Genomic DNA, 22,486 nt, shown 5'->3' with positions numbered 1-22,486 from the left:
GGTCTTGACCTCCGGAGGAAATCCCACTCCCCCGGAAGAAAAGTCTGACGACTTAGAAAATCCACCTTCCAGTTCTCAACACCTGGGATATGGATAGCTGATAGACAAGAGTGAGTCTCTGTCCAGTGATATTATTGTAAGGCTTCTAACATCACTAGGGAACTTCTGTTCCCCCTTGATGGCTGATGTAAGCCACAGTCGTGTATATTGTCCGACTGAGTATGATGTACCTCAGAGTTGCTAACTGAGGCCAAGTCTGAAGAGCATGGAATATCACTCCCAGAATATTTATTAGAAGGAGGGTCTCCTCCTAATTCCACTATCCCTGAGCCTTCAGGGAGTTCCAGACTGCATCCCAACCTAAAAGGCTGGCATCCATTGTAACAATTGTCCCATCTGACCTGCGGAAGGTCATACCCTTGGACAGATGGACCCGACATAGTCACCAGAGAAGAGAATCTCTGGTCTCTTGGTCCAGGTTCAACAGGGGGACAAATCTGTGTAATCCCCGTTCCTCTGACTGAGCATGCATAGTTGCAGCGGTCTGAAATGTAGACGTGCAAACGGTACTATGTCCCTTGCCGCTACCTATTAAGCCGATTTCATTCATGTACTGAGCCACCGAAGGGCGCAGATGGGATGAAAAACACGGCAGAAATTTAGAAACTTTGACAACCTGGACTCCGACAGGTACATTTTCATTTCTACAGAATCTATCAGAGTCCCTAGGAGGGAAACCCTTGAGATTGGGGATAGAGAACTCTTTCCTTGTTCACTTTCCACCCATGTGATCTCAGAAATGCCAGTACTACGTCCGTATGAGACTTGGCAATTTAGATGTTTGAAGCCTGTATCAGGATGTCGTCTAACTAAGGGGCCACTTCTATGCCCCGCGGCCTAAGGACCGCCAAAGCGACCCCAGAACCTCCATAAAGATTCTTGGGGCTGTAGATATCCCAAAGGAAAGAGCTACAAACTGGTAATGCCTGTCTAGAAAGGCAAACCTGAAAAACGAAGGTGATCTTTATGCATCACAATGTGAGGATAAGCATCCTTCAAATCCATTGTAGTCCTCTATTGACTCTCCTGGATCATAGTTAAGATGGTACGAATAGTTTCCATCTTAAATGACGGAATTCTGAGGAATTTGTTTAAGATCTTTAGATCCAAAATAAGTCTGAAGGTTCCCTCACCTTGGGAACCACAAACAGATTTGAGTAAAAACTCTGTCCCTGTTCCTCTCTTGGAACTGGATGGATCTCGTACACAATGTAAGAATGCCTCCTTCTTTATCTGGTTTGCAGATAATTGTGAAAGGCGAAATCTCCCCTTTTTTGGGGGGGGAATCTTTGAAATCCAGAAGATATCTCTGGGATATAAATTCCAATGCCTAGGGATCCTGGGCATCTCTTGCCCATGCCCGGGCAAAGAATGAAAGTCTGCCCCCTATAGGATCCGTTACCGGATAGGGGTCCGTTCCTTCATGCTGCCTTAGAGGCAGCAGCAGGCTCCTTGGCCTGCTTATCTTTGTTCCAGGTCCAATTGTCTCCAGACCGCCTTGGACTGAGCAAAAATTTCCTCTTGCTTTGCCTTAGAGGAAGTGGATGCCACACCTGCCCTGAAGTTTTAAAAGGCACGAAACATAGACCTTTTTTGGCCCTTGATATCCTATCCTTTTCCTCCAGTGATATAAGCAATAATCTCCTTCAAACCAGGCCCGAATAGGGTCTGCCCCTTGAAGGGAAGTTAAGTAGCTTATTTATTAAAGTCACGACAGCTGACCATGATATAAGCCATAGCGCTCTGCGCGCCAGTATAGTAAAAAACAGAATTCTTAGCCGTTAGTCTAGTCAAATGAACAAAGGCACCAGAAAACAAAGGAATTGGCTAGCATAAGCTTGTCAAATATATTCATCCAATGGAGTCGCTAACTGTAAAGCCTCATCAAGAGACTCAACCCAGAACGCCGCAGCAGCAGTGACAGAAGCAATGTATGCAAGGGGCTGCAGGATAAAACCCAGTTGAATAAACATTTTTTATCCATTGGATCTAAAAAGCACAACTGTCCTCGCCAGAGGTAGTGGTACGCTTAGCTAGAGTAGAAACTCTTCTCTCCACCTTAGGAACTGTCTGCCAGAAGTCCCGTGTGGTGGTAACTATTAGAAAACATTCTTCTAAAAAATAGGAGGGGAAGAGAACGGCACACCTGGTCTATCCCATTCCTTATTAAAAAAAATTTTTTTTTAGTAAACCTCTTTAGGTATTGGAAAAACATCAGTACACACCGGCACTGCATATTATTTATCCAGTCTACACAATTTCTCTGGCCCTGCGATTGTACACATTCATTCAGAGCAGCCAAAGCCTCCCTGAGCAACAAGTGGAGGTTCTCAAGCATAAATTTTAAATGTAGAAATATCAGAATCAGGTTAAATCATCTTCCCTGAGTCAAAAAAATCACCCAGAGACTAAGCATATTGTGAGGTAGTATCATACATGGTTCTTAAAGCGTCTGTATGCTCTGTATCTACCCCCAGAGCTATCTGCTTTCCTTTAATTTCAGGTAGTCTGACTAATACTGCTGCCAGAGTATTATTCACCACCTTTGCCATGTCTTGTAAAATAAACGCTATGGACGCCCTTGATGTACTTGGCGCCATTTGAGCGTGAGTCCCTGAAGCGGGAGTCGAAGGGTCTGACACGTGGGGAGAGTTAATCGGCATAACTTTCCCCTCGACAGAATCCCCTGGTAAAATAAACGCTATGGGTGCCCTTGATGTACTTGGCGCCATTTGAGCGTGAGTCCCTAAAGCGGGAGTCAAAAGGTCTGACACGTGGGGAGAGTTAGTCGGCATAACTACCCCCACGACAGAATCCTCTGGTGATAATGTTTTTAAAGACAAAAAATGATCTTTATTGTTTAACATGAAATCAGTACATCTGGTACACATTCTAAGATGGGGTTCCACCATGGCTTTAAAACATAATGAACACAGAGCTTCCTCTATGTCAGACATGTTAGAACAGACTAATAATGAGACTAATAAGCTTGGAAAACACTTCAAATCAAGTTAACAAGCAAATATATAAAACGTTACTGTGCCTTTAAGAGAAACAAATTTTGTCAAAATTTGAAAAACAGTGAAAAAAGGCAGTAAAACAAACAAATTTTTTACAGTACATGTAATAAGGTAACAGAGCATTGCACCCACTTGCAAATGGATGATTAACCCCTTAATGCAAAAAACAGATCAAAAAAACGACATAGACGTTTTTAAAAACAGACACAACAAAACTGCCACAGCAGAGCTGTGGATTACCTTCCCTATAAACGATTTTGGAAGTCTTTTTAGCCCTTTAGAAATGTCCTGTAGTATTCATGGGACTGCTGAGGGAATCTGGATAATTCATTTTGTAATTTTAACTGCGCAAAAAAAGCGCTAAATTAGGCCCCTCCCACTCATATTACAACAGTGGGAAGCTTCAGTTAACTGTTTCTATGCAAAATTTAAGCCAGCCATGGAAAAAACTTAGGCCCCAATAAGTTTTATCACCAAACATATGTTAAAAAACGATTAAACATGCCAGCAAACGTTTTAAAACACATTTTTACAAGAGTATGTATCTCTATTAATAAGCCTGATACCAGTCGCTTTTACTGCATTTAAGGCTATACCAACATTACAGTGTTATCACCAATGTACGTTAAAAAACGATTAAACATGCCAGCAAACGTTTTAAAACACATTTTTATAAGAGTATGTATCTCTATTAATAAGCCTGATACCAGTCGCTATCGCTGCATTTAAGGCTTTACTTACATTACTTCGGTATCAGCAGTATTTTCTTAGTCAATTCCATTCCTAGAAAAATATTTTACTGCACATACCTTTTCTGCAGGAAAACCTGCACGCCATTCCCGCTCTGAAGTACCTCACTCCTCAGAATGTGTGAGAACAGCAAATGGATCTCAGTTACGTCTGCTAAGATCATAGAAAAACGCAGGCAGATTCTTCTTCCAAATACTGCCTGAGATAAACAGCACACTCCGGTGCCATTTAAAAATAACAAACTTTTGATTGCAGAATAAACTAAGTATAAATCACCACAGACTCTCACGACCTCCTATCTATGTTGAGGCTTGCAAGAGAATGACTGAATATGGCAGTTAGGGGAGGAGCTATATAGCAGCTTTGCTGTGGGTGGACTCTTGCAACTTCCTGTTGGGAAGGAGAATATATTCCATAAGTAATGGATGATCTGTGGACTGGATACACTTAACAAGAGAAATATATATAACTCTATATCTAATATGGTTATATATACATGTAGGTATAGATATATACAGATATATGTCTATTTAGGAATATCTATTTAAAAATACAAAGAACATATTCTGCTATGTGCAGAACATCTGAATGTGAAATATTTACAGTATAATCACAGTATAACACTCTATATGAATATTGCATAAATATGCTTTTACATGTTTTCATCTACTTGCCTGCAAAGGGTTCAATGCACGTCTATATGTGTGTACATATGTGTTTATATAGTACATATATGTAATACTGTACATATCTACACATATGTATACATAAATATCTATCTATACATATATATATATACACACACACACACATACATCTTTAGAGCCCTTTGCCTGCCTTTTTTCTCTAACACCTGAGACCTCATATCTTTGAGCCCTTATAACTTTTGTGTGCAATATTTTTTTTTCCAGTTTTTATTAGATGGTGTTATTATGAGTGTAACTATACTTTGTAATGTGTTTTTTGTGCAATTTTTTTAGTTTTGCAAAACATTTAACCAGAGCTCTGAACTCGCAGTAATCATAGCATAAATCCCGATTGCACTCAAGTGATTGCGGTTACTTTCAACAAATTATAGCAGCAGTAATCTGATCGATCACAAACTCCCAAGATAAACCCCTTATCAAGTGCGTGCAAATGGTTTCGCTCCACTTGTAATCTGGCCCATTATTGTTTAAGTGAAAACACTGCATTCAAATAAACAGTCTGACCACCTTTGTTAATAATAGATCTTTAGAATGCCTGAGAAAACAAAGGATAAAAATCTCTCCATTTCTAGACGAGTTTTATTCTCAATAGGACAAAATCACCCAAAACCACACCTGAGTCAGGTTGCTATACATAGAACACAGAGAGGCACCAAATTAAGAGTTGAAAGCGCTAGATAACACATATTCCTGGCACTCATAAGCTCAAATAAAACACTTCCTTGAGACGCATGATCAGGAAAACAGCATTATAAAGATTATGGGGCCGATTTATCCCGAATGAGGCCGTATACTCCTGTTTCCGCGCGAACCTTTAGGCTTGCCTGAAACAGGAGTTAAGAAACAGCGATCTTAAGACCGCTGCTCCTTAACTGGTCCGCCTGCTCTGAGACTGCGAACATCAATCTGCCCCATCTCATACGATCAGGTTGATTGACACCCCCTGCTAGCGGCAGGGGGCGGCATTGCACAAGCGGTTCACCAGAACTGCTTGTGCAATGTTAAATGCCAACAGCGTATGCAGGGCTATAGCGAATCATGTCCCCCTGGGGTATGATAAATCTACCCCTATGCCTTATGCATCTGCTTCCTAAACATATTGGGGTAGATTTATCATACTCCGAGCGGACATGATTCGCAATCGCGAATTATGTCCGCCCTGCACTGCTGAATGCCGACCCCTGCAGATTTGTGACCAATCGACTGCTAGCATGGGGTGTCAATCAACCTAATCATATTCGATCTGGCGGATTGATGTCGCCAGCCTCAGAGGTGGCGGATGAGTTAAGGAGCAGCGGTCTTAAGACTGCTGCTTCTTAACTCGTGTTTCCGGCGAGCCTGAAGGCTCGCACAGAAGCAGGGGTATACGGCCCCATTCGGGCCGTGATAAATCGAGCCCATTATATCAATGGCTTATCGTCTTTTGTTAACCGCCGGAAGGAGATCCTCTCCTCTCTTATGCTCATAAATGGAACACTGATTTAGGAACTCCCCTGACAAAGAAAGACTGGAATCAAGTTTTCTGACATCATACAAAGGCTTTAATTTCTGCCAAGGTCCAAGAAAGGAATTATACATTTCTTGCAAGGTGGTGTAATATTCCACATAAACTTAAAATCATATATAAGTGTACAGACGGAAAGTGTGGGAGGGGCTGTGGAGAGGTGGGAATATTGTTGCATATCTGGTGGGGATGTGAGAAACGGATAACTAATGTTCTTGAAATGATGAATTCTAAATTGGGTGTATCAATCCCTAACAGACCACATATTGTACTGTTAAGAAACAGAGTTAAAGAAGCCTGCTATTCCTAATGTTAAATAGGGTCAAACTCAAACTCCTAATTCCTAAACACTGGACAAGTTTAACTAATCCCACCATAGAGGAGTGGAAAAATGGAACTCTGATAATGCTTGAAATAATTCAGTTAAAAAATACCTTTCCAGCAATAATCTGGGTCCATGTTATATACTTTACTATTACTTCATTTTTTTTTTTATTTTTTTTTTTTACTTAAACATTTTTTCTGATACATAACAACAAATAAAAATTTTAATGTTGAGTTAGTTTGCTTTCCTTTTGCGATAATCTGAAGCCGGTATCTGTCCTGGTTTCCTGTTATAAAGTAATAAAAAAATACATCTATAGTAATAAACCTTATAAATAAACGTATTACGTATGTGTCTTACAGATTCTAGTTGCATGTAGGCGGGTACTTGCCGTTCAGAAACTGCAGCCGTGGCCCCAAGTCAGGGCCCCTGTCCCTTCACAGAACTCACTACCAAAACCAGGAAATAAGCAGAACGACAACTATGATGAACTCGACCGAAAAATCCTTCAGCTGTGTGGTATGTACCTTTGTCTTCCTTTATTTCATACATGGAGTGTGCAGTCTGTAACCTTCATATTAACGTGTGAATGGCGAACAAATGAACAGGTGTTTCACAAAAAGGCAACAATCAGAAAATGGCTGGAATACACAGGCTACATTGTAAATTAATATAGTTATGGCCAGATTACAAACGTGCTAAATAACAGTGCTCAAAGTAAATATTTATTGCAGCCAGGGTAGTGATGCGCTTTAACTTCAAGCCTTCGAATACCACGACTGCGCTAACTTTTGCCCCTAGACTACTATAGTGTGCACTGTAAAAAAAACTAATGTTATCGCTCGCACACTAACCTGACACCTTGATAGACTACCAAATTGTAATAGCAGCGCAAATATGCACGGTAGCGTTATCCATTAAAAGTATACGTTTCGCTTGAGTAAAGTTGACCTCGTTAACCCTTCAATGGTTAACACTCTTTACTATGGACTTGTAATATCAATGTTGCACACTAATGGTAGCGTGGTAAAACTATACTAGTTATTGGGTACGCGCTATCATTAGCACAGTAACTACAGACTTGCCAAATTAAAAACAAAAAAAATTAAAATCTGTTCATAATGAAGTCAGTGGTCACAGAAAGTCCTGTCCCAGAAAGAAATCTACTATAATATACAAATGATTCCTCTCATTTTTCATTTACTTTTGAAATGTTTATTCACATTTTTGAGAATAAGACGTTTGAAAGGTAAATCTTTTAAAACAATATTAAAATGATCCCATGTGGCCTTAGTATCAGCATATATTTCCATTTTGTTGTTTTTAATGTAATAATACTCTTCAATCTAATACACTTTTTAATTAAGGCACTCAGCGTCTATCCTTCAAGTGAACGTCATCCCTAGCATTTTTTAAACGCTAGGATTGACCATTGGAACAAATAAAGGGGACTTTCATTCATGAGGTATAACTAGGGTTGCCACCTCGGCCATGTTTTCCTGGACACTTTTGAGTTACGGATGCTGCACGGTGTTCAGAGGGAAACCTGCATTGTGCTGCTGGACATCAAAAAAAATAGTGATCCTGGACAGCATTATTCATGTTCCTCCCTGCACACCCTGCAGCATGTGTAACTCATAAGTGTCCAGGCAAACATGGCCGAGCTGGCAACCCTACCTGTAGCATGCATAACTAAGAGTCCAGGCAAACATGGCCGAGGTGGCAACCCTACCTGTAGCATGCATAACTAAGTGTCCAGGCAAACATGGCCGAGGTGGCAACCCTACCTGTAGCATGCATAACTAAGTGTCCAGGCAAACATGGCCGAGGTGGCAACCCTACCTGTAGTATGCATAACTAAGTGTCCAGGCAAACATGGCCGAGGTGGCAACCCTACCTGTAGTATGCATAACTAAGTGTCCAGGCAAACATGGCCGAGCTGGCAACCCTACCTGTAGCATGCATAACTAAGTGTCCAGGCAAACATGGTCGAGGTGGCAACCCTACCTGTAGCATGCATAACTAAGTGTCCAGGCAAACATGGCCGAGGTGGCAACCCTACCTGTAGCATGCATAACTAAGTGTCCAGGCAAACATGGCCGAGGTGGCAACCCTACCTGTAGCATGCATAACTAAGTGTCCAGGCAAACATGGCCGAGGTGGCAACCCTACCTGTAGCATGCATAACTAAGTGTCCAGGCAAACATGGCCAAGCTGGCAACCCTACCTGTAGCATGCATAACTAAGTGTCCAGGCAAACATGGCCGAGGTGGCAACCCTACCTGTAGCATGCATAACTAAGTGTCCAGGAAAACATGGCCGAGGTGGCAACCCTACCTGTAGCATGCATAACTAAGTGTCCAGGCAAACATGGCCGAGGTGGCAACCCTACCTGTAGCATGCATAACTAAGTGTCCAGGCAAACATGGCCGAGCTGGCAACCCTACCTGTAGCATGCATAACTAAGTGTCCAGGCAAACATGGCCGAGGTGGCAACCCTACCTGTAGTATGCATAACTAAGTGTCCAGGCAAACATGGCCGAGGTGGCAACCCTACCTGTAGCATGCATAACTAAGTGTCCAGGCAAACATGGCCGAGCTGGCAACCCTACCTGTAGCATGCATAACTAAGTGTCCAGGCAAACATGGCCGAGGTGGCAACCCTACCTGTAGCATGCATAACTAAGTGTCCAGGCAAACATGGCCGAGGTGGCAACCCTACCTGTAGCATGCATAACTAAGTGTCCAGGAAAACATGGCCGAGCTGGCAACCCTACCTGTAGCATGCATAACTAAGTGTCCAGGAAAACATGGCTGAGGTGGCAACCCTACCTGTAGCATGCATAACTAAGTGTCCAGGCAAACATGGCCGAGCTGGCAACCCTACCTGTAGCATGCATAACTAAGTGTCCAGGCAAACATGGCCGAGGTGGCAACCCTACCTGTAGCATGCATAACTAAGTGTCCAGGAAAACATGGCCGAGCTGGCAACCCTACCTGTAGCATGCATAACTAAGTGTCCAGGCAAACATGGCCGAGCTGGCAACCCTACCTGTAGCATGCATAACTAAGTGTCCAGGAAAACATGGCCGAGGTGGCAACCCTACCTGTAGCATGCATAACTAAGTGTCCAGGCAAACATGGCCGAGGTGGCAACCCTACCTGTAGCATGCATAACTAAGTGTCCAGGAAAATATGGCTGAGCTGGCAACCCTACCTGTAGCATGCATAACTAAGTGTCCAGGAAAACATGGCCGAGCTGGCAACCCTACCTGTAGCATGCATAACTAAGTGTCCAGGCAAACATTGCCGAGGTGGCAACCCTAGGTATAACATACTTCATGCAGAACGCTCCTTTATTTGTTTCAAGCGATCGCCGTTCTGTGCTGCTCAAACTTTTTCACCTTTAAGCAAATAGCGTGCAGGAAATCCGTCTCCCAAGGTCGCCAAGCCGAATTTACCGCACGGCTTTTGGCTAAGAGGTAAAAACGTCCCCTCGAAAGCAAAACAGCGATCTGCCATGGGCTTCCTTGCAGCTTAGAACGGCGATCACTTGAAACAAATAAAGGAGCTTTCTGCATGAAGTATCTAATACCCCTTTATTTATAGTCAATCCTAGCGTTTTAAGAGCGCTAGGGTTGACTTTCACTTTAAGCCAACAATCTACGCACTTCACAATTTTTTTGTGTGAAATGGACTTCACAGCTTTGTTATGAAAATTATGTAGTTTTCAAAGCTGTGTAAAGTACAAATTTAAGGAGTTTTTACAATACTAATAGTAGTAATTAAATTTATACACAGCTACACACACAGGTAAATAACATTATAACAATGTCTTTAATAAGGGGCTTATTTAGTCATCTAGTTGGTATAAAGGAGATATCTGAACTAAAGTATCACTTGGGTATTTAGCTAGCAAACGTTCCGCACCTGATTAGTAAATAATTATTTTTCTATCTCTTTTTTTCGGTCTTTTCCAACGATGGCGAACTTATGGCATGTGTGCCACAGCTGGCACTCAGAGTCCTCTCTGTTGGCACGTGAGCCATAAGCAGTGGCTTAAATTTTTTTTTTTAATACTTAAACTTTAATAAAATTCTGGAGCGTTTGAGTGGAGCCTTGGGGGGGCGGCACACTCCGTTGTACCCTTAAATCAGATTGGGTGGGAGGAGCTCCTGCCAGTAGCTTCACATGTAGTAAGTGGGGGAGGCAGGGGGTTCGCGGAGAAGCAGTAGCTCACATTTGTGAATAATCATCCCATGGGAGGCTGGACCTTCAAGAAAGCTAAAAGATCAGTGCAGAAAGCTGTAGTAAGTGTTGTTATTAATTATCTTTACTACTGTTGGTGTTTGTTGGTCTGTGTAAACCATGTAACTACTCCTCTTTTGCTTTACTAGCAATAAATCAGGTTGAAACAAAAGTGGGGGAGTGAACCCATTCTTGCTTTAGTTAGTGGCTTCTCTCCATATAGCAATGTGTGTCTGTTTTAATGGGTTTAGAAGAGAGGTTACATGCATCATACACTGTGTGTGTGTCTATGTGTAACCCTCAGTAATTGTGTTAAATTGCAGTGTTCCCACTCTGAGATAAATAAGTTGCTTTTGTGTTGCAGTTTGGGCACTCTGGCTAAAATAGGATCACCAAAAAGATGGAATCCAGCCTCACTTAGAAAAGCAGAAATCCTTTATTAATCCCACAACATGGGCATAGAGACGTTTTAGGCAACTTATTAGCCCTTAGTAAAGTCAATTATTCACCCATGTTGTGGGATTAATAAAGGATTTCTATTTTTATAAGTGAGGCTGGACCCATCTTTTTGGATTGAATTGTATTTAGTAGTTGGCAAGCCCTGGACTGGTGAGTGCTGTTCCCTGAAAACATTTCACAGCATAAAGGTTCACCATCACTGGTCTATTCCAACATTATTGTTATTCTTTAGCTTTTTAAAGGGACATGAAACCCAACATTTTTATTTCATGATTCAGATAGAGAATACATGTTTAAAAAAGTTTCAAATTTACTTCTATCATCAAATTTGCTTTGTTCTCTTGATATTCTTTATTGAAGATATATCTAGATAGGTAACATGCGCATGTCAGGGGCACTGCATGACAGGATATAGCGCTGTCATCTAGTGCTCTTGCTAATGTATAACATTAGTACTACATGACAGGAAATAGTGCTGCCATCAAGTGCTCTTGCTAATGTATAATATTAGTACTACATGACAGGATATAGCACTGCCATCTAGTGCTCTTGCTAATGTATAACATTAGTACTACATGACAGGAAATAGTGCTGCCATCTAGTGCTCTTACTGATGTATAACATTAGTACTACATGACAGGAAATAGTGCTGCCATCTAGTGCTCTTGCTGATGTATAACATTAGTACTACATGACAGGAAATAGTGCTGCCATCTAGTGCTCTTGATAATGTATAACATTAGTACTACATGACAGGAAATAGTGCTGCCATCTAGTGCTCTTGCTGATATATAACATTAGTACTACATGACAGGAAATAATGCTGCCATCTAGTGCTCATGCTGATATATAACATTAGTACTACATGACAGGAAATAGTGCTGCCATCTAGTGCTCTTGCTAATGTATAACATTAGTATTACATGACAGGATATAGTGCTGCCGTCTAGTGCTCTTGCTGATGTATAACATTAGTACTACATGACAGGAAATAGTGCTGCCATCTAGTGCTCTTGCTGATGTATAACATTAGTACTACATGACAGGAAATAGTGCTGCAATCTAGTGTTCTTGCTGATGTATAACATTAGTACTACATGACAGGAAATAGTGCTGCCATCTAGTGATCTTGTTGATGTATAACATTAGTACTACATGACAGGAAATAGTGCTGCCATCTAGTGCTCTTGCTAATGCATAACATTAGTACTACATGACAGGAAATAGTGCTGCCATCTAGTGCTCTTGCTCATGTATAACATTAGTACTACATGACAGGAAATAGTGCTGCCATTTAGTGCTATTGCTAATGTATAACATTAGTACTACATGACAGGAAATAGTGCGGCCATCTAGTGCTCTTGCTGATGTATAACATTAGTACTACATGACAGGAAATAGTGCTGCCATCTAGTGCTCTTGCTGATGTATAACATAAGTACTACATGACAGGAAATAGTGCCGCCATCTAGTGCTCTTGCTGATGTATAACATTAGTACTACATGACAGGAAATAGTGCCGCCATCTAGTGCTTTTGCTAATGCATTACATTAGTACTACATGACAGGAAATAGTGCCGCCATCTAGTGCTCTTGCTGATGTATAACATTAGTACTACATGACAGGATATAGCACTGCTATCTAGTGCTCTTGCTAATGTATAACATTAGTACTACATGACAGGAAATAGCGCTGTCAACTAGCGCTCTTGCTAATGTATAACATTAGTACTACATGACAGGAAATAGTGCTGCCATCTAGTGCTCCTGCTAATGTATATCATTAGTACTACATGACAGGAAATAGTGCTGCCATCTAGTGCTCCTGCTGATGTATAACATTAGCACTACATGACACTAAAAAGTGCTGCCATCTAGTGCTCTTGATAATGTATAATATTAGTACTACATGACAGGATATAGCGCTGCCATCTAGTGCTCTTGCTAATGTATAACATTAGTACTACATGACAGGAAACAGTGCTGCCATCTAGTGCTCTTGCTGATTAATAACATTAGTACTACATAACAGGAAATAGTGCTGCCATCTAGTGCTCTTGCTAATGTATAACATTAGTACTACATGACAGGAAATAGTGCTGCCATCTAGTGCTCTTGCTGATGTATAACATTAGTACTACATGACAGGAAATAGTGCTGCAATCTAGTGTTCTTGCTGATGTATAACATTAGTACTACATGACAGGAAATAGTGCTGCCATCTAGTGATCTTGTTGATGTATAACATTAGTACTACATGACAGGAAATAGTGCTGCCATCTAGTGCTCTTGCTAATGCATAACATTAGTACTACATGACAGGAAATAGTGCTGCCATCTAGTGCTCTTGCTAATGTATAACATTAGTACTACATGACAGGAAATAGTGCTGCCATTTAGTGCTATTGCTAATGTATAACATTAGTACTACATGACAGGAAATAGTGCTGCCATCTAGTGCTCTTGCTGATGTATAACATTAGTACTACATGACAGGAAATAGTGCTGCCATCTAGTGCTCTTGCTGATGTATAACATAAGTACTACATGACAGGAAATAGTGCCGCCATCTAGTGCTCTTGCTGATGTATAACATTAGTACTACATGACAGGAAATAGTGCCGCCATCTAGTGCTTTTGCTAATGCATTACATTAGTACTACATGACAGGAAATAGTGCCGCCATCTAGTGCTCTTGCTGATGTATAACATTAGTACTACATGACAGGATATAGCACTGCTATCTAGTGCTCTTGCTAATGTATAACATTAGTACTACATGACAGGAAATAGCGCTGTCAACTAGCGCTCTTGCTAATGTATAACATTAGTACTACATGACAGGAAATAGTGCTGCCATCTAGTGCTCCTGCTAATGTATAACATTAGTACTACATGACAGGAAATAGTGCTGCCATCTAGTGCTCCTGCTGATGTATAACATTAGTACTACATTACAGGAAATAGTGCTGCCATCTAGTGCTCTTGCTGATGTATAACATTAGTACTACATGACAGGAAATAGTGCTGCAATCTAGTGTTCTTGCTGATGTATAACATTAGTACTACATGACAGGAAATAGTGCTGCCATCTAGTGATCTTGTTGATGTATAACATTAGTACTACATGACAGGAAATAGTGCTGCCATCTAGTGCTATTGCTGATGTATATGATTAGTACTATATGACAGGAAATAGTGCTCCCATCTAGTGCTCTTGATAATGTATAACATTAGTACTACATGACAGTAAATAGTGCTGCCATCTAGTTCTCTTGATAATATATAACATTAGTACTACATGACAGGAAATAGTGCCGCCATCTAGTGCTCTTGCTAATGTATAACATTAGTACTATATGACAGGAAATAGTGCTGCCATCTAGTGCTATTGCTGATGTATAACATTAGTACTATATGACAGGAAATAGTGCTGCCATCTAGTGCTCTTGATAATGTATAACATTAGTACTACATGACAGGAAATAGTTCCGCCATCTAGTGCTCTTGCTGATGTATAACATTAGTACTACATAACAGTTAATAGTGCTGCCATCTAGTGCTCTTGCTAATCTATAACATTAGTACTACATGACAGGAAATAGTGCTGCCATCTAGTGCTCTTCCTAATGTATAACATTAGTACTACATGACAGGAAATAGTGCTGCCATCTTGTGCTCTTTCTGATATATAACATTAGTACTACATGACAGGAAAGAGTGCTGCCATCTAGTGCTCTTGCTGATGTATAACATTAGTACTACATGACAGGAAATAGTGCTGTCATCTAGTGCTCTTGCTAATGTATAACATTAGTACTACATGACAGGAAATAGTGCTGCCATCTAGTGCTCTTGTTAATGTATAACATTAGTACTACATGACAGGAAATAGTGCTGCCATCTAGTGCTCTTCTGATATATAACATTAGTACTACATGACAGGAAATAGTGCTGCCATCTAGTGCTCTTGCTGATATATAACATTAGTACTACATGACAGGAAATAGTGCTGCCATCTAGTGCTCTTGCTGATGTATAACATTAGTACTACATCACAGGACATAGTGCTGCCATCTAGTGCTCTTGCTAATGTATAACATTAGTACTACATGACAGGAAATAATGCTGCCATCTAGTGCTCTTGTTAATGTATAACATTAGTACTACATGACAGGAAATAGTGCTGCCATCTAGTGCTCTTCTGATATATAACATTAGTACTACATGACAGGAAATTGTGCTGCCATCTAGTGCTCTTGCTGATATATAACATTAGTACTACATGACAGGAAATAGTGCTGCCATCCAGTGCTCTTGCTGATGTATAACATTAGTACTACATGACAGGAAATAGTGCTGCCATCTAGTGCTCTTGCTGATGTATAACATTAGTACTACATGACAGGAAATAGTGCTGCCATCTAGTGCTCTTGCTGATGTATAACATTAGTAATACATGACAGGAAATAGTGCTGCCATCTAGTGCTCTTGATGATGTATAACATTAGTACTACATGACAGGATATAATGCTGCTATCTAGTGCTCTTGCTAATGTATAACATTAGTACTACATGACAGGAAATAGTGCTGCCATCTAGTGCTCTTGCTGATGTATAACATTAGTACTACATGACAGGAAATAGTGCTGCTATCTAATGCTCCTGCTAATGTATAACATTAGTACTACATGACAGGAAATAGTGCTGCCATCTAGAGCTCTTGCTGATGTATAACATTAGTACTACATGACAGGAAATAGTGTTGCCATCTAGTGCTCTTGCTGATTTATAACATTAGTACTACATGACAGGAAATAGTGCTGCCATCTAGTGCTCCTGCTAATGTATAACATTAGTACTACATGACAGGAAATAGTGCTGCTACTAGTGCTCTTGCTGATGTATAACATTAGTACTACATGACAGGAAATAGTGCTCCCATCTAGTGCTCTTGATAATGTATAACATTAGTACTACATGACAGGAAATAGTGCTGCCATCTAGTGCTCTTGATAATGTATAACATTAGTACTACATGACAGGAAATAGTGCCGCCATCTAGTGCTCTTGCTGATGTATAACATTAGTACTATATGACAGGAAATAGTGCTGCCATCTAGTGCTATTGCTGATGTATAACATTAGTACTATATGACAGGAAATAGTGCTGCCATCTAGTGCTCTTGATAATGTATAACATTAGTACTACATGACAGGAAATAGTTCCGCCATCTAGTGCTCTTGCTGATATATAACATTAGTACTACATGACAGGAAATAGTGCTGCCGTGTAGTGCTCTTGCTGATCTATAACATTAGTACTACATCACAGGACATAGTGCTGCCATCTAGTGCTCTTGCTAATGTATAACATAAGTACTACATGACAGGAAATAATGCTGCCATCTAGTGCTCTTGCTAATGTATAACATTAGTACTACATGACAGGAAATAGTGCTGCCATCTAGTGCTCTTGCTGATATATAACATTAGTAATACATGACAGGAAATAGTGCTGCCATCTAGTGCTCTTGCTGATATATAACATTAGCACTACATGACAGGAAATAGTGCTGCCATCTAGTGCTCTTGCTGATGTATAACATTAGTACTACATGACAGGAAATAGTGCTGCCATCTAGTGCTCTTGCTGATGTATAACATTAGTACTACCTGACAGGATATAGTGCTGCTATCTAGTGCTCTTGCTAATGTATAACATTAGTACTACATGACAGGAAATAGCACTGCCAACTAGTGCTCTTGCTAATGTATAACATTAGTACTACATGACAGGAAATAGTGCTGCCATCTAGTGCTCTTGCTTATGTATAACATTAGCACTTCATGAAAGGAAATAGTGCTGCAATCTAGTGCTCGTGCTGATGTATAACATTAGCACTACATGACAGGAAATAGTGCTGCCATCTAGTGCTCTTGCTGATGTATAACATTAGTACTACATGACAGGAAATTGCGCTGCCATCTAGTGCTCTTGTTAATGTATAACATTAGTACTACATGACAGGAAATAGCCCTGCCATCTAGTGCTCTTGCTGATGTATAACATTAGTACTACATGACAGGAAATAGTGCTGCCATCTAGTGCTCTTGCTTATGTATAACATTAGCACTACATGACAGGAAATAGTGCTCCCATCTAGTGCTCTTACTGATGTATAACATTAGTACTACATGACAGGAAATTGGGCTGCCATCTAGTGCTCTTGCTGATGTATAACATTAGCACTACATGACAGGAAATATCGCTGCCATCTAGTGCTCTTGCTTATGTATAACATTAGCACTACATGACAGGAAATAGTGCTCCCATCTAGTGCTCTTACTGATGTATGACATTAGTACTACATGACAGGAAATAGTGCTGCCATCTAGTGCTCTTGCTGATGTATAATATTAGTACTACATGACAGGAAATAGTGCTGCCATCTAGTGCTCTTGCTGATGTATAACATTAGTACTACATGACAGGAAATAGTGCTGCCATCTAGTGCTCTTGCTGATGTATAACATTAGTACTACATGACAGGAAATAGTGCTGCCATCTAGTGCTCTTGCTGATGTATAACATTAGTACTACATGACAGGAAATAGTGCTGCCATCTAGTGCTCTTGCTGATGTATAACATTAGTAATACATGACAGGAAATAGTGCTGCCATCTAGTGCTCTTGATGATGTATAACATTAGTACTACATGATAGGAAATAGTGCTGCCATCTAGTGCTCTTGCTGATGTATAACATTAGCACTACATGACAGGAAATAGTGCTGCCAACTAGTGCTCTTGCTGATGTATAACATTGTGCTAAACCGCTGACATATAGTTCTGCAGACACGTGCACACTCCTGAGCTTTCCTCCCTGCTTTTCAACAAAGAATAACAAGAAAATGAAGAAAATGTGATAACAAAAATAAATTGGAAAGTTGTTTAAAATGGCATGCTCTATCTGAATCCTGAAAGAAAAAAATTGCTTTTATGTTCCTTTAATATTATTATTCCGATGTACGGAGCACCCAAATAGATTCCTTACACTGGGCCCAATATCAATTAGTTTTGCCTGGCTCTATTACAGCTGAGCAAGTTCCTTCATTTTTTAGCTTTCAAACAATTTCTTTGAGCAGCACTTTATAAACAGGGCACTCACTTGTCTTTTGTGATGAATCAATTTAAATCACACAGTTTGAACAATGTATCAATTATCAATATGACATGTTAGTGCATTATACTGAAACAGAATATAATTGTTTCTGAACCGAACCTATACGTTCCCTTCATTCTCTTGCGTCCTTCTCACAATCCCCTTCCCATGTGTATCGTCTTCCTGCCCTGTCAGTCTCTGTACATTCATTTGTAAATTTAACCACAAAATCGCAAAAATAGATTGTTTATATTTGCATATTCGTGTTTGTGTTGCAGGTGAACTTTACGATTTGGATGCTGCATCTCTCCAAATTAAAGTTATTCACTACGTAAGTATGTGCTCAATAAAATCAACAAAGACACAGCATCGTTTAAAAATGGTAGTTCTATTAATGTGGTTAGAACTTGTTAAGCTTTATAGTTAAATTATCTTCTTTAGGGGCCACAGGGCCTGATGATCTAAAGGTCTCTGGGCTAGCAAGATTTAAAGATGATGACCAGTACTTCTATTTCCCTGGTGGAAGTATCTAAAGCCATTTTTACCCCGAAAACCGAGGCATTTCTCCAATCAGCACTCTAGCTACAGCAAAAGTGCCGTATGGGGAGAGCGCTGATTGGATAACATTTCAAACCGTTAGCTCACAGAAAAATGTCCTTATGAATTTAACAATATTGTTTGTGTGCTGTCTTTTGTTTCTATTGCTATTTAAGTAAAGTGTAACACATACAGAGTCTCCGGTCACACACAAGAGTATCTATGGCCAGTTGACAGTATGGTTGTGGATCTGTCAAAATGACATTTTCATTACAAATAAAAAAAAAATGTAAGTCTGCGTCTATTTTCATATTCATCGCTTTGTCTTGATATCTTTTTTAAAAATGTATCTCCTATCCATTTGGTAGGCTTACAAGTGTGCACGTGCAATGTTTGTATAATGCTGTTAGAATCATTGTTGCAAACACTGGTGCCATATAGTGCTTTAACCCTTTAAGGACACAGCTTTCAGTTTGCTCAATTGTTTTATGACGTTAAAATTCCGTCATATGTCCTTAAGAGGTTAAAGCACATTCCTGAAAATTACTGTCTGGGTGGCGGAAAATGGGGTCAGGTAACAATGATCATTAGATTACAGTCAGGAGTTTAAGCTGGGTAATTCTGCTGCTTGGGTGGTAACTGTTGCAGCAAGAGGTTAAACTTGTAGCAGTATACAATAAGCAGAGTTAAGTAATCACGTGTTGTCATACACCTATATTCAGGCAGCAAGAGGTTAAACTTGTAGCAGTATACAATAAGCAGAGTCCAGTAATCATGTGTTGTCATACACCTGTATTCAGGCAGCAAGAGGTTAAACTTGTAGCAGTATACAATAAGCAGAGTCCAGTAATCATGTGATATCATGCACCTGTATTCAGGCAGCAAGAGGTTAAACGTGTAGCAGTATACAATAAGCAGAGTCCAGTAATCATGTGCTGTCATACACCTGTATTCAGGCAGCAAGAGGTTAAACTTGTAGCAGTATACAATAAGCAGAGTCCAGTAATCATGTGTTGTCATACACCTGTATTCAGGCAGCAAGAGGTTAAACTTGTAGCAGTATACAATAAGCAGAGTCCAGTAATCATGTGATATCATGCACCTGTATTCAGGCAGCAAGAGGTTAAACTTGTAGCAGTATACAATAAGCAGAGTCCAGTAATCATGTGATATCATGCACCTGTATTCAGGCAGCAAGAGGTTAAACTTGTAGCAGTATACAATAAGCAGAGTCCAGTAATCATTTGTTGTCATACACCTTTATTCAGGCAGCAAGAGGTTAAACTTGTAGCAGTATACAGTAAGCAGAGTCAGGTAATCATGTGTTGTCATACACCTGTAATCTGGCAGCAAGAGGTTAAATGTGTAGCAGTATATAATAAGCAGAGTTAAGTAATCATGTGCTGTCATACACCTGTTTTCAGGCAGTAAGAGGTTAAACTTGTAGCAGTATACAATAAGCAGAGTCCAGTAATCATGTGCTGTCATAAACCTGTATTCAGGCAGCAAGAGGTTAAACTTGTAGCAGTATACAATAAGCAGAGTTAAGTAATCACGTGCTGTCATGCACCTGTATTCAGGCAGCAAGAGGTTAAACTTTTAGCAGTATACAATAAGCAGAGTCCAGTAATCATGTGCTGTCATAAACCTGTATTCAGGCAGCAAGAGGTTAAACTTGTAGCAGTATACAATAAGCAGAGTTAAGTAATCACGTGCTGTCATGCACCTGTATTCAGGCAGCAAGAGGTTAAACTTGTAGCAGTATACAATAAGCAGAGACCAGTAATCTTGTGTTGTCCTACATCTATTTTCAGGCAGCAAGAGGTTAAACTTGTAGCAGTATAAACATAGTCCAGTAAACTAGCAGGGGCATACAATCATATTTATACAGCGACCAAAGATAAAGTAGTTACCAAAAGTCAGGCCAGCAAAGAGTTAAATACAGAGCAAACTGATAAAGAATACGACAGTAGCGACTGGTGAATTTTAAAAATGGTGGGGTGCTTGACACCACCCCTTGAAATAAAGTCCTGCCCCTTTTGCCCCTATTGATGAGCCTCCTTCGGAATACAATAGTTAAATATTATAGTCATAATTTTTTATTTTCTGTGACATTTGTAAGAGCAGTTGCTTCTAACTATAGATTAAAACAATGAAAGCCTTGGATATGTATGGACTGGTCATAGATAACGTTGTATTAGTCACACTAGCTGCAGCGCGAGTACAAGAAAAACATCCATTCATTAAATGATCTGCAGCAATTATATGGGCTGTAACTGTGTTTGCCTTGGCATCTGCTGCAGCTGAGTGATGTTTAAGGTTCTAATTAAACAAATTATATTGTCAACTCAAGTGCTTCAGGGTGTTTGCTTGTCTGTGCAATCTGAGAACAGCACACACGTAGCGGCAGCAAGATCCGACACAACTTCCTTGTCAGAATCTACTCCCTCTGAGTGCGCATGTTGCTGATCGACATAATCACATGCCACACATTCCTATTTAACATATGTGGAGTGTGATTACATCATACAGAGCATGCGCAGTCAGAGGAAGCAGATTCTGACACCGGTGTTCTGTCAGAATTTGCTCCTTTGTCAGAATCTGCTACCTCTGAGTGCGCATGCTCTGTATGACGTAATCACACTCCACATATGTTGAAAAGGAATGCACACTGAGTGATAACAGATTCAGACAAGGAAGTTGTCCTGCCGGATTTTGCTGTGACTAATAAATGCGCACATTTGCTTTACAATGAGTTGTCACGGTAGACAATGAAAGCGTGCCCTGCACACAAAAGATCAAATTTCCATATACATATATTTACCATTTTTCGATGGAATTTTTATTTATATCTTTTGTGCACAGGATACGCTTTCATCGGGCTACTCATTGAACTGTTCTGACATTCTGGTTCAGCTTGTATATTAATGTCCGTGTATCGTGATGAATTTCCAAATCCTATATAATAAAAGGCCAAGTGTGTTTGTCCGAAGCTGTCATGCGCAGTAGACAGCACAGCACGATGACAAACACACCTGGCCTTTGAGAGTCCCTAAGTCTCTGCTCTGCAGTGCGAGCAGAAGTGTGCGTGACCGAGCGTGGCCGGGGGCGTGGCCGAGCGTGCAGGGGGCGTGACCGAGCGCGAGGGCCGTGAGGGGGCGTGACCGAGCGTGAAGGGGCGGGGGCCAGACGGGCCGTGAAAGGCTGTGCAGTCTGAGAGCTCAAAACAGGGGGCGGGAGAGAGAGAGGGGGAGGGGTGGGAGAGAGAGAGGGGGAGGGGGGGGAGAGAGAGAGGGGGAGGGGGGGAGAGAGAGAGGGGGAGGGGGGGAGAGAGAGAGAGGGGGAGGGGGGAGAGGGGGAGGGGGGGGAGAGAGAGAGGGGGAGGGGGGATAGAGAGAGGGGGAGGGGGAGAGAGAGAGGGGGAGGAGAGAGAGAGGGGGAGGAGAGAGAGAGGGGGAGGAGAGAGGGGGAGGAGAGAGATAGAGAGAGAGAGGGAGGGAGAGAGAGAGGGGAGGGAGAGAGAGAGGGGGAGGGGGAGTGAGAGGGGGAGGGGAGTGGGAGTGAGAGGGGGAGGGGAGGGGGAGTGAGAGAGAGAGGGGAGAGAGAGAGGGTAGGGGGAGAGAGAGAGGGTAGGGGGAGTGAGAGGGAGAGGGGAAAGAGAGAGGGGAGGGGGAGAGAGAGAGAGAGGGGAGGGAGAGAGAGAGGGGAGGG

General features: G+C 41.0%; 1 protein-coding gene across 4 annotated transcripts in view; it reads left to right on the top strand.

The window, feature by feature from the left end:
• PDE2A (phosphodiesterase 2A) overlaps window positions 1–22,486 on the top strand; it is a 1,131,360-nt gene that overhangs the window by 764,969 nt on the left and 343,905 nt on the right. For all 4 annotated transcript variants that reach the window (XM_053708776.1, XM_053708774.1, XM_053708775.1 and 1 more), the window contains 2 exons: window positions 6,729–6,885; window positions 18,517–18,569. In XM_053708776.1, the coding sequence (XP_053564751.1) occupies window positions 6,729–6,885; window positions 18,517–18,569 (210 nt within the window). The remainder of the gene's footprint in view (window positions 1–6,728; window positions 6,886–18,516; window positions 18,570–22,486) is intronic.

Source organism: Bombina bombina, chromosome 3 (genome assembly GCF_027579735.1).
Source record: "Bombina bombina isolate aBomBom1 chromosome 3, aBomBom1.pri, whole genome shotgun sequence".
NCBI classification, from domain to species: domain Eukaryota; kingdom Metazoa; phylum Chordata; class Amphibia; order Anura; family Bombinatoridae; genus Bombina; species Bombina bombina.
This window is presented reverse-complemented; position numbering and strand designations above follow the sequence as displayed.